Raw genomic sequence first — 12,448 nt, 5'->3', positions numbered from 1 at the left:
TTTTTTAAGTAAAAAAACATTACTTTGTCTGTTTAAGCTAAAAGTAAACGTTGTATGATGTAAGATCTTTTAAAGGAGCACACGTGAAAACAGTATAAAAAAATGAGCAAAAGTGAATATTCAACATTTTACAGCATATATGTGTACTTAGAATGCCAGATCATGATTTAAAAGCTCTAAATACATATTAGACTAAATACAAATAAAATATAAATCACTTTTTATTGTGTCTGACGGTGTTTACAAAAACAAAGTAATGACTGGAAAAACCTATTTTATGAAAAAAATACAAAATGAGGAGGTTGCACCGGTACATTGCTGAACAGCCAAGACCTTGGTCTATAATGATATCACTTCAGATTTTGTAATTTAACAAACTTTTTATTTTGAAAATTAAAACCTGTTTTATCCAAATTCCCAAGAATCAGTTTAAAACCAAGTGCGTGCACGAGTTCCACTTCGGGAAGGCCACTGAGGACTTTGCTTATCAGGTGACTTCAAATACACTTTCCTCCATACTTTTAGAATGTCTACATATCAAGGAGAGGAGAGGAAGAACGCTCTGAGATGGAATGTGGAACACTCTGAGATGGAATGTGGAACGCTCTGAGATGGAATGTGGAACGCTCTGAGATGGAATGTGGAACGCTCTGAGATGGAATGTGGAACACTCTGAGATGGAATGTGGAACACTCTGAGATGGAATGTGGAACGCTTTGAGATGGAATGTGGAACGCTCTGAGATGGAATGTGGAACGCTCTGAGATGGAATGTGGAACACTCTGAGATGGAATGTGGAACGCTCTGAGATGGAATGTGGAATGTGTCGGCAGACCAAAGCCCATTCCGGAAGGTTGGGCTCTGACGTCATACTGAACCTGAAGGTGTCATATCTCAGTGGCTGCAAGAGAGCATGCTCCCAGGTTAAATACACAGCAGCACGATAATAAGCCAGGTTTTATCCCCGCCACATCGAGTTCACTTTGTCAGTTAGACGCAGCTATTTCTTCACGGTAATAAGATGGACAGAGAAAGATCAGTTTTCAACATGCCGTACAATGACTCTCCACGGCACCGACACAAGTGTCCTTCTGAGGACAGTTATGTCGAGGAGGAGATCGAGGAGGAGATCGAGGAGGGGATCGAGGAGGGGATCGAGGAGGGGATCGAGGAGGGGATCCTGGAGGAGGACCAAGAGTGTGTATACTCAGCGGATGAAGACTTGGGACATTCATTGGACCTTCGTGATGAGGAAGAGTTCGAAATTAAAGAAATGTCTGGCCCGGATGAGACCGAGTCAGAAATGGAAGAGATGTTGGAATTTGCAGCAGAGCCAGAATCTGAACACGGAGATGTGTTGGACGGGAATGATGAAGAACAGTCCGAAATCCACGAGAGTGCGACCTTTGATAAGAACAGCAGAGAAAACTACGGCGACACTCCCTTCGATGAGGTAAGTATTCCATTCGGTGGCACGCATGTCTACGCTTACACTAAAAGCTAAAACTCAACGCTTTAGTTTCTTTACTAACGTTTTAAATATCAAAATAGCGAATGATCTTTAATGCAATTGCTCACACACACTTGTTCACACCCTTTGATGCAGAGTTAGCTCCACTTCTGTGTTCTTAACTCGGCACATAGGACACCCCATAATGATAGATGTATGTTCCACAGACAGAGGACTCTCACCGGTCTGAGGCATGGGAGACATCCTGTGTCCTTCAGGAAGCCCTGGATGAGGAGAGGAAAGCCAGAGCTGCTCTTGAAGAGGCCTTGATGGAGGAGAAAAGAACTACAGCCCAGCAGAAAGCAGCTCTGGAGGACGAGCACGAAGAACAGCACACTCTTGCAAAGGCTCTGAAGTTTCGGCGAGTTGAGAATAATTCCCTTTTCGATAGAATAAAGCTCATGGACGCTGCTCTGAAGCAGAAGGAGCCGCAGCGCGACAACACCAAGCTGAAACACAGAATCACTATAATGACTTCTGAGCGTGAAGAACACAAGGAGGTGATCGAGAAGCTCCAGAGAGCTCAGCACGCATCCTCCAGCCAGCACCAGAGAGAGGTCTCGGAGCTGCTCGTGTTGAACGCTGCCTCAGTGACGGCGATGAGGGACCGCCTCGCTGAGCTGCAGGAGGACAGTCTGAAGAAAGACAGGCGCATCGAGTCCCTGCACTCAGGTGTCCTGAAGCTCCAAAGCCACATTGCATCCAAGGTCAGCATGGTTACCTTCCTACAGGAGAGCGTGAGCAAGTGTACTTCAGACCTCAAAGCGGAGCAAACAAAAAGCAGCTCAGTGCAGAGGGACTACGAGGCGGCCGTCTCTCTGCAGAAGAAGGACGCAGCAGAACTGGCCCATCTGACTCGGGGGAACCAACACCTGGCCCGTGAGAACAGGAGACTGCAACGTGAGCTGGAGGCTGCTCTCAATACCCAGCACGCTGAGGAGGAGACGCTTCAGGGCGACAGAGGAGCCTGCAGCAGACTGGAGGAGGCCATGAAGACGGAGGAGGCTCGATTCTCCAGAGCCTCAAAGAAGATCCAGAGCCAAGAGAAGGCGCTGTGTGAGAAGAGCCTGGCTTTGGAGAAGAGCCTGACGGCCGAGAAACTCCTCACGTCATCTCTAAAAAGAGAGAAGAAGCGATTTGAGAAGATGGTTGGAAAGCAGGCTGGACCTCATCCAGTCCTCGCTGAACAGCTGAGAGAAGCGTCTGCGTACGACATGCAGACACTACGGAGGGAGAACGCTGACGTCAGGGCCCAGCTCCGTGTCCTGGAGAGAGAGCGTGACGGAGAAAGATCTGACCTCCTCTCTCTCTCCGCGGGCCGTGAAGAGATGCTGTCAAGGATCTCTGACGGTCAGTTCACCATCACTAATCTGCAGCGCCTCGTGACCGAGCTCAAAGCAACGGGGTCAAAGGTCAAGGTGAGACAGGCCGAGCTGGAAGAAGCCCTCGAACGGGAAAAGACCAGGAACTCTGAGCTGCAGCGTACTGTCGATCGGATCTCCTCCGGTTTGCACGAAGAAAGGAGCCGGAGTGAGAAGCGCTGCGTGGAGCTCCAAGAGGCGTTGAAGAAGCAGGTCTCGGCTCTGGAGGAAAACCACACCTTGAGCGCGTCCCTGCAGAAGGCCCGGGACACCGTCCTCGGGCTTCAGGGACGGGAGCAGACGCGTTCCCTGGACGAGAGCAACAAGGCGCTGCACCGCCTCCAGCAGGAGTTCACCGACCTGCGCAGGAGGCACTGCGACATCAACTCTGAGTACCGCGAGCTGCTCAGGACTCACACCGCCCTGCGAGTCAGACACGAGAGGCTCAGCTCTGCGCGAGGAAGCCCAGACTCCAGTCCGTATCTCGTCCACTCAAAGTGCACAGCACACTAGAACGTTATGCCCCGACGCTAATATGTTTGTTTGTTATCATTTTGACTGTTTTCTTTTTTTAAATGTATTATCTTTTTTATTATGACACAACATCTGTTGCACGTCCGTCCGCTATCGCTTTCCCCCATGTGCTTTCCATTCGTCCACGCGGTAACTGTCGAGCTCCTTGTCCGATGTGAGGGTCTGAGGACAGAGGGTGTCTTTTTATATTCTGTAGGGACAGTAAAGTCCCCCGAGGTACATGTAAAATGTGTGATATTGGGTACAAATAAACGTTGATTGATTGAGCACGCACGGGGGCTGGGCGAACTGCACTTTGAAGAGAAGAAGCTTCAGGGCGACAGAGGAGCTAACAGCAGACTGGAGGAGGCCGTTGAGACGGAGGAGAAGGATCTGGCTTCAGAAGAGAGCCGGACAGTGGAGAAACAAAAGGTCGCCTCTCAAAAGTGAGAAGAAGCGATCACAAGTCGTCCGTTGTCGAAGTCCCAGGAAATGTGAAGTGTAGCCAACACATGGTCCTTCGTGGTGATATTACTAAACCACATTATTGTTGTTATCGCCGTGTTATAGTTGTCTCTTTGAAGGACACTGATTTGAATTATTCTTTTTTTACGCCGTGTATGTAATGTGTAGTGTTGTCTTTTTTCTGGACCCTAAGTCTGTAATAACGTTTTTTATATTTTGTATTGATTATATGTTTTATTTGTTCTTTAATTAATAAATGATGAGTCATCAACCATTAAAATGTCAAGAGCTTGTGATGGATGTTTTTCTGAAAGTGGCATAGTGCAACAACATCCCCCCCGTGTTCAAATGAATGTAATTGTGCACCAGAAGACATTTTAATACAAATATCGGTTGGATTCAGCCTTCAGTTTATTTTTGTTGTCTATCTACGCCGGGATCCTGAGTCCTGGATCCTGAGTCCTGGATCCTCTATCCTGAGTCCTATATCCTGAGTCCTGGATCCTCTATCTTGAGTCCTGGATCCTCTATCCTGAGTCCTGCATCCTGAGTCCTGGATCCTCTATCCTGAGTCCTGGATCCTCTATCCTGAGTCCTGCATCCTGAGTCCTGGATCCTCTATCCAGAGTCCTGGATCATCTATCCTCGATCCTCTATCCTGAGTCCTGCATCCTGAGTCCTGGATCCTCTATCCTGAGTCCTGCATCCTGAGTCCTGGATCCTCTATCCTGAGTCCTGGATCCTCTATGCTGAGTCCTGCATCCTGAATCCTGGATCCTGTGTCCTAGATCCTGAGTCCTGGCTGATCCTGTTGCTGTGGTCCTGAGTCCTGGATCCTCTATCCTGGATCCTGCGTCCTGCATCCTGAGTCATGGATCCTGCATCCTGGATCCTGAGTCCTGGATCCTCTATCCTGGATCCTGCGTCCTGCATCCTTAGTCCTGCATCCTGAGTCCTGCATCCTGAGTCCTGGATCCTCTATCCTGGATCCTGCATCCTGAGTCGTGGCTGAACCGGTCTCTGCGGTCCTGCCTTGGGTCTCGTCATGCTGCTTCCCTGATGGCTTCCTCAGGATCGTAGCTGACATCCTCGTGGATTCATCTTCTCATTACAGACACATGCATTTCCTAACATTCGGTCTCTATGCTGTCAAATGTATTATCTCTTGGATTTGCACACGGCATCTATTGCAGTCTGTCCGTCCTGGAGAGGGATCCCTCCTCTGCTGCTCTCCCTGAGGTTTCTCCCATGTTCCCTTTAAACTGTGGGTTTTTTCTGGAAGTGTTTCCTTGTACGATGTGAGGGTCTAAGGACAGAGGGACTAAGGACAGAGGGTCTAAGGATAGAGGGTCTAACGATAGAGGGTCTAAGGACAGAGGGTCTAAGGACAGAGGGTCTAAGGATAGAGGGTCTGAGGACAGAGGGTCTAAGGATAGAGGGTCTAAGGATAGAGGGTCTAAGGACAGAGGGTCTGAGGACAGAGGGTCTAAGGACAGAGGGTCAAAGGACAAAGGGTCTAAGGAAAGAGGGTGTAAGGACAGAGGGTCTCAGGACAGAGGGTCTAAGGATAGAGGGTCTAAGGATAGAGGGTCTGAGGACAGAGGGTCTAAGGACAGAGGTCTAAGGACAGAGGGTCTAAGGACAGAGGGACTAAGGATAGAGGGTCTAAGGATAGAGGGTCTGAGGACAGAGGGTCTAAGGACAGAGGTCTAAGGACAGAGGGTCTAAGGACAGAGGGACTAAGGATAGAGGGTCTAAGGACAGAGGGTCTCAGGACAGAGGGTGTAAGGACAGAGGGTCTAAGGACAGAGGGTGTAAGGACAGAGGGTCTCAGGACAGAGGGTCTAAGGACAGAGGGTCTAAGGACAGAGGGTCTCAGGACAGAGGGTCTAAGGACAGAGGGTCTAAGGATAGAGGGTCTAAGGATAGAGGGTCTAAGGACAGAGGGTCTAAGGATAGAGGGTCTGAGGACAGAGGGTGTAAGGACAGAGGGTCTAAGGATAGAGGGTCTGAGGATAGAGGGTCTGAGGACAGAGGGTCTAAGGACAGAGGATCTACGGACAGAGGGTCTGAGGACAGAGGGTGTAAGGATAGAGGGTCTGAGGACAGAGGGTCTAAGGACAGAGGGTCTGAGGACAGAGGGTCTAAGGATAGAGGGTCTAAGGACAGAGGGTCTAAGGACAGAGGATCTACGGACAGAGGGTCTGAGGACAGAGGGTGTAAGGATAGAGGGTCTGAGGACAGAGGGTCTAAGGACAGAGGGTCTAAGGATAGAGGGTCTAAGGACAGAGGGTCTAAGGACAGAGGGTCTAAGGACAGAGGGTGTCGTATTGTCATACTGATATTCTGTACACACTGTGAAGACGACTGAGACAAATGTAACATTGTGATATTGGGCTATAAATAAACATTGATTGACTGATTGATTGATCGGGTGAGCAAATCTCTACATCTACATTTCCGAGGAAAATCTTTGTGTACATGTTTTTCTTTAAAGGTCACCTGCCCTGGTGTTTCTAGGCAACAGCACAGGTATCAGATATATAAAAACATGTCTGAAGTGTTTTGCTCCAAACACCAAACAGATCATTCTAGCCACGCCTCATATCCCTCTATTTCACTTCCTGTTTCAAAAGTGCTGATTCTGGGTAAAAAATGTGCTTATGAAAACAATTCATAACAAATTCATAAAAAAGAGGGGCGGAGCTTATGTCTGCTCATGCGGGAGATTCTACTGGCAGCTACCGCCTAAACTAAATGCTGCCGTGATGAAACGCCATATCATGGATTATCAAGGATCTGAAACAGTCTGGAGCTCAAAGGCTTTCTCTCTTGCCGGTTACACCACAAGGTGAGTTCCTTTCTACTTCCTGCTTCTTCACACACATGCTCTCCAGCACAGGTTAGCTCCGAGTGTTAGCGATGCTAATGTAAACACCGACCATATTACGTCCAAAGCAGTCGGGCATTGTTTCTGATAGCAACGTTTCTGATTGGCCCGTGGGTCCACATTTCAGATGTTACGTCATATCGGACGCAAATCTGGATCAGCTCCGTTGTTCCCCGTTTTTAGAGATTTGGGTACGGAGGAAAAGAGAGAGGGTTTATTTCCTGACGCTGCGTGAGTTCCCCGACACACCGGGGACACACCGGGGACACATGGTGATGGAGAGAAGACATCAGAAAGTGCATGATAGGTCCCCTTTAAAATAACTGCCATGTTTGGAAAAAACTAAAATATTTTTTTTTTTATAAGAAGATATTTAGGAGAGAGAATGTGTCCTCTGCTTTGTGTTGAAATAACAGATGCATGACATTAAAAACACAACTCAGTGGAAACCATGTCCCCACGTGGCTTAACCTCTCCTCTCACTGATTTCACATCAAGCTGTGTCCTTCAGGTGCAACTACACATGGTTTATATACAACACAGTGTCCTGCAGCGGGGGCGGAGTGTCCTTCCAAACACTATTACAGAAACACATCGATCACAGAGCCCCGTTTGGATACTGAGGATACTGAAAAGGAGAAGTTAACAAAGAAAGGAAGTGAAGTCAAAGAAAACTATTTCTTCTCAAAAGTGAGCAGTGATTGAGAGCTACACACACTCTAATAATAATAATAATAATATATTTAATTTATATAGCGCTTCTCATCTGCCAAGACAAATCTGGAAGTGCTTCACAACAAGGGATACTGATACGCTTTGAGAGATTAAACAAATTGTAATAATAATAAGAAATCAAAAAATAAAATATAAAATAGAGTACAAAAATAAAAGTCGGAGATAGCGATAAAAATGGCAGTACTCCAGGTGTACCGTGCTCAAAGTTTATTCGAAGGCCTGCCGAAAGAAGAGGGTCTTAAGGCCGGTTTTGAAGACCTCGGTGGAAGGGGCAGATCTCAGCTGATCTGGGAGGGAGTTCCAGAGGCGCGGCGCGAACGAGCAGAAGGCTCGGTCTCCCATTGTTCGGAGACGTGTGCGGGGGATGCAGAGAAGAGGAGCGTGGCTGGAGCGGAGAGAGCGGGTAGATGTCTGGGTATGAATGAGGTCACAGAGGTATTTTGGGCTTTGTCCATTCAGGGCTCTGTACGTGAGGAGCAGAACCTTGAACTGGACCCTGTAGTGGACTGGGAGCCAGTGTAGTTTTGCAAGTATGGGGGTTATGTGTGCTGACCTTTTTGTACCGGTGAGAACTCTGTCGCTTTCATTCGTCCCTTTGGTATCCATGTTTTATTATCTCTGCTTTCATGAGTCGGCCATTTTAGAATATGTTTCTAAACGCTTTCATTGGACTTTGGGCGGTGCTGGCGAAGTCGATAGGTACTCGGCTTGGCAACTGGAAGGTCACCAGTTCAAGACCCGGCAAGACCAACTGCTACCGAGGTGTCCCTGAGCAAGGCACCGTTCCCCACACGGCTCCTGACACTAGGATGGGTCAACTGCAGAGAAACCATTTCCCCACGGGGATTAATAAAGTATATCAAATCAAAATGGTGTTGAAAGGTCCTGAGTAAACTTGCCTTGTCTCATCACTAAGAGTAATATTTGGAGAGAGATGTCAGCCATCTCAACGCTCCATCGGATGATTGGACTGATCCCCATGTGGGAGGTGTTTGCGTGGAAGCAGCATGAAGAACAAGCCGTTGCACATGAGTAGAAATGAAACATTAACGTATGTGTTGTTTGAAGAAAACCATGTTAAGGCCAAATGAGACTGTTAGCAAGTCAAGGTTGTTCAATTCAATTCAAAAGCTTTATTAGCATGACCACAGTTACATACAGTATTGACAAAGCTCTGTATGGATATATGCTACATCTACACAAAAACACACATCATTTCATTCATATGTTCCCTCGGACTGTGAGACAAACTGTCCCTCGGACTGTGGCAGAGACAAACTGTCCCTCAGACTGTGGTAGAGACAAACTGTCCCTCAGACTGTGAGACAAACTGTCCCTCAGACTGTGGCAGGCAGAGACAAACTGTCCCTCAGACTGTGGTAGAGACAAACTGTCCCTCAGACTGTGGTAGAGACAAACTGTCCCTCAGACTGTGGCAGAGACCAACTTTCGCTCAGACTGTGGCAGAGACAAACTGTCCCTCAGACTGTGGCAGAGACAAACTGTCCCTCAGAGTGTGTGTGTGTGTGTGTGTGTGTGTGTGTGTGTGTGTGTGTGTGTGTGTGTGTGTGTGTGTGTGTGTGTGTGTGTGTGTGTGTGTGTGTGTGTGTGTGTGTGTGTGTGTGTGTGTGCGCGTGTGTGCGTGCAGGGGCGCTGTAAGGGGTGAAAAGGGCCCGTGACTGACAGGGGCCCCAAACATTTTTAGAACATTCAGAAAAAATGTTTAAGTAACCTTTCATCAATCATCAATAATTAACATTAATATAACGTCATATTGATGATGTACTCACTGAACTTACGATTCATTTAACTTATTTTCTTCCAAAAGTTAATTATCCAAAGCCTCTGAACACCCCCCTCTATTTACATGTAATGGTTTGGTCCTGCCTCCAAACGCTGTGCGGCACTTTCTAGCAGAGAGACTAGTGAGAGCATGTGAGGAAGGATGCTAGTGCTCACGTGTGTACGATGTCTCAACGACTCACAAAGTCAGGCTTTCAAAAAGAAAAGAAAGAAGAGAAAGAGAAGAGAGAGGGACTAAAGGGCGACAGGATGTCCATGAGTGGTCCATGAGTGGTGGAAATGAGTCTGTTAGCTAAGCGTAGTCCATTGGCAATAATAATGTTTTGAGGTTTTTCATTTCACTCCTCTTTTATCTGACGTTTAATAAATGCAGGTACATTTCAGCAGCTATTCATTCTAAACCAGTTGCCCCTCCCCCCGGTGCCAGGACCAACAGATCCATCTCTAGGCTCCGCAGCCCTGGCCCCCCATAATGCTTTGCAGTCTTGCCATGCTGTCCATTGAAAGCCAGTTGGCTAGAAAGCTGGACTTCAAGGACTTGATCAGTGCCTTTGCCTGTAAGAAGGCTAGGCGCTGGGCTCTTGGTGAGTGAGGCTGAGCCAGGGCTCGTGATAACTGTTAAAGGGCCAGGCTATGGTAACGATATTGGATCACCACACACCAGATGCATGATGAGAAACAGACTGAGAACAGGTGACAGGCTCTGATTTAGCGCCACCATCAGGCCTTTCCGTGTTGTTGTCCGTTTACACTTTAATACCCGCTTATTTTGTAGTTGGTATATTTAATAAAAAAATCTGCTGCTTATGTTATTTTTTGTGTTATAGCATTTTATAAATGATAATATTGGTGTTAATGTTCACTTTATTTTAATTTAAGAGGTCATGTATATTTAAGTTATATTTATTTAGATGTTTGAATGTTCCATTGAAACATGTTATTAAAAAGGCATGTACTCCATAAGAGAGTATTGAGGTCTATTGTCAGGAATGTTAGTGTTATATCAAATGTAGCAGCAGAATGTGGCCCGTCTGCACGGTGTTATAGTTTCACCGCTCAGTGTCAGAACATATTGTGCGGTTAGTTTTGGACTACACGATGGATGCAAGCCTGTCGGTAGAGTTATTTAAAGCATCAATGAGTGGGTTGGGTTCTGGAGGTGGGGCCCAATGTGATATCTTTCCATGGGGCCCAAAATCCCTGGTGGCGCCCCTCTGTGTGTGTGTGTGTGTGTGTGTGTGTGTGTGTGTGTGTGTGTGTGTGTGTGTGTGTGTGTGTGTGTGTGTGTGTGTGTGTGTGTGTGTGTGTGTGTGTGTGTGTGTGTGTGTGTGTGTGTGTGTGTGTGTGTGTGTGTGTGTGTGTGTGTGTGTGTGTGTGTGTGTGTGTGTGTGTGTGTGTGTGTGTGTGTGTGTGTGTGTGTGTGTGTGTGTGTGCGTGTACATTTCAAAGAGGCGGGTCAACACATGTGGGGCGCTGTAAAATATAAAAGAGTAAATATGTGAAGTCGGTCTCCTCAGCGTTCTCTGGAAGTCCTTCATGTTATCTTATTAGATATAATGCTGACTGAGGAGGATCGTTGCTATCCCTCATTCACACTTTAGAGAAGCTTTATAGTTCAATCATAACAAAGCAATATAACTGAAAGACCTGGAATAAGAGGAAACTTCGCAGCGTCTTAAAAACATGTGTCGTCCCAAGTTCACTTTTTGTAAATGATACGTTGCACGTGTCTCACAGGAAGCAACAGCACTTCGCATCTGGCGTGTGACACACGCTTCCACTCTCAATCTCACGCTCTCACGCCAAAAACAAGATGAACCGGCGATCGTTTTTGGTTGGTTATAATGTTGAGTTGACAGCTGCTCGAGCTGTCGATCCGCCCCCCCCACTCTTAACCACGCTAACAGACAGCAGAGCAGTGGGAGCCGGTTGGTCCATCAGGTGTGTTGCGCAGATCTGAGATCCAGTAGAAATGATAAAAGGTAAAAGTCTGCTGCTTATTGTTCTACTCGGCCAACATAGAGTCAGAGAGTAGATGAGAGTGAGAGTGTGTTAATTAATATATTTGGCAGTTTGGAGTGAGTCTGTTTTATTTACTTTTAAAGCCTCAATGGCCCCGCCCTACCTCTCTGAGCCGCTACACAGCTACACGCCCACTAGCACTCTCAGGTCAGCTGATCAGCTGCTCCTGAGGGTTAGGCCAAACACAAAGGCCCATTCCCAAACCGCCCCCTACACCCTACCCCTCCGTTTGCGCGTTCACGCGGAGGGTCCGCCATATTGAGGGCTGTTCCAAAGCAGCGAGTGAGGAGGGGGAGTGGGCTATCAAGCCCTCAAACAGCGAGGCTGCAGTCGGATAGTTTAAAGATCAGCTCCTAAGTTCTAACCCTATCGTCTATCCCTTGACCTCTGAGTGAAACGCCACGGGGTTAGGGGATAGTGGATAGGAGAATTCAAAAGGACTTAGGAGAAGAGACTGCGGTACTTTAGAGAATCCGAATGCACTTTCACTATCCGACGTGTTTCTGATGCGCCAGCGGACGTCATTGTGTGGGTCTGCTGCTGTGGGGAAACTGTCACTTCCCGATCCGTCACCCTGCCCGATCGGTTCTGCGCATGTGCGAGAGGGTCCGCCATGTTGGACAACTCCGGACGGCAACCCAAGTAGGACACTTGACACAGTGGCTTTTAGCAAAGCTCCAAAAGAGAGATGAGTTATTGTTATTACAACGTGACTTCACTATTATTTAACAACTCTTTTTATTGGGTTCTTTTATTTGAGGTTAAGTACATCGTCAGAATAAGAGAGACATGGATTTAACTTCTGTTAGACAGCTCTCACACTGAATACATATGTACTGTGAATGTGTGCAAACATGTATGGCATATGGCTGTCTAACAGAAGTTAAATTCATTCCTCACTTATTCTGACAATGTACTTAACCCCAAATAAAAGAACCCAATAAAAAGAGTTGTTAAATAAAAGTGAAGTCACGTTGTAATAGCAATAACTCATCTCTCTCGAGTTTTCTTTTTGAGCTTTGCTAAAAGCCACTGAGTCAAGTGTCCTACTTGGGTTGCCGTCCGGAGTTGTCCAACATGGCGGACCCTCTCGCACATGCGCAGAACCGATCGGGCAGGGTGACGGATCGGGTAGTCACAAAACCATGG

The 12,448-nt window shown here is 47.2% G+C and overlaps 2 protein-coding genes across 2 annotated transcripts in view; one reads left to right on the top strand and one right to left on the bottom strand.

Annotated features, from left to right (window-relative positions):
* Positions 1 to 1,242: 1,242 nt before the first annotated feature.
* LOC117460119 (cingulin-like) lies at positions 1,243 to 4,160 on the top strand. The gene is made up of 2 exons (XM_034101361.2): positions 1,243 to 1,453; positions 1,678 to 4,160. Exons 1-2 carry the CDS (start codon positions 1,274 to 1,276, stop codon positions 3,382 to 3,384), a joined length of 1,887 nt encoding a protein of 628 aa, XP_033957252.1. The 5' UTR covers positions 1,243 to 1,273; the 3' UTR covers positions 3,385 to 4,160.
* A 3,552-nt stretch (positions 4,161 to 7,712) lies between these two features.
* The window catches only part of LOC117459451 (uncharacterized), a 45,174-nt gene continuing 40,438 nt past the window's right edge, over positions 7,713 to 12,448 (bottom strand). The window contains exon 12 of the mRNA XM_071205612.1: positions 7,713 to 7,859. Coding sequence (XP_071061713.1) covers positions 7,713 to 7,859 — 147 coding nt within the window. The remainder of the gene's footprint in view (positions 7,860 to 12,448) is intronic.

The sequence above is a fragment of the Pseudochaenichthys georgianus genome, chromosome 15 (assembly GCF_902827115.2).
Source record: "Pseudochaenichthys georgianus chromosome 15, fPseGeo1.2, whole genome shotgun sequence".
Lineage (NCBI taxonomy): Eukaryota > Metazoa > Chordata > Actinopteri > Perciformes > Channichthyidae > Pseudochaenichthys > Pseudochaenichthys georgianus.
The sequence above is the reverse complement of the archived record's forward strand: the minus strand, read 5'-3'. Positions and strand labels throughout refer to the sequence as shown.

Bases quoted from the DNA above. Each gene is read 5' to 3' on its own strand.
- LOC117460119 (XM_034101361.2), top strand. From the start codon at position 1,274: ATGTCTGGCCCGGATGAGACCGAGTCAGAAATGGAAGAGATGTTGGAA. The intron at 1,454-1,677 runs GTAAGTATTCCA...TATGTTCCACAG, and splicing joins GCGACACTCCCTTCGATGAG to ACAGAGGACTCTCACCGGTC.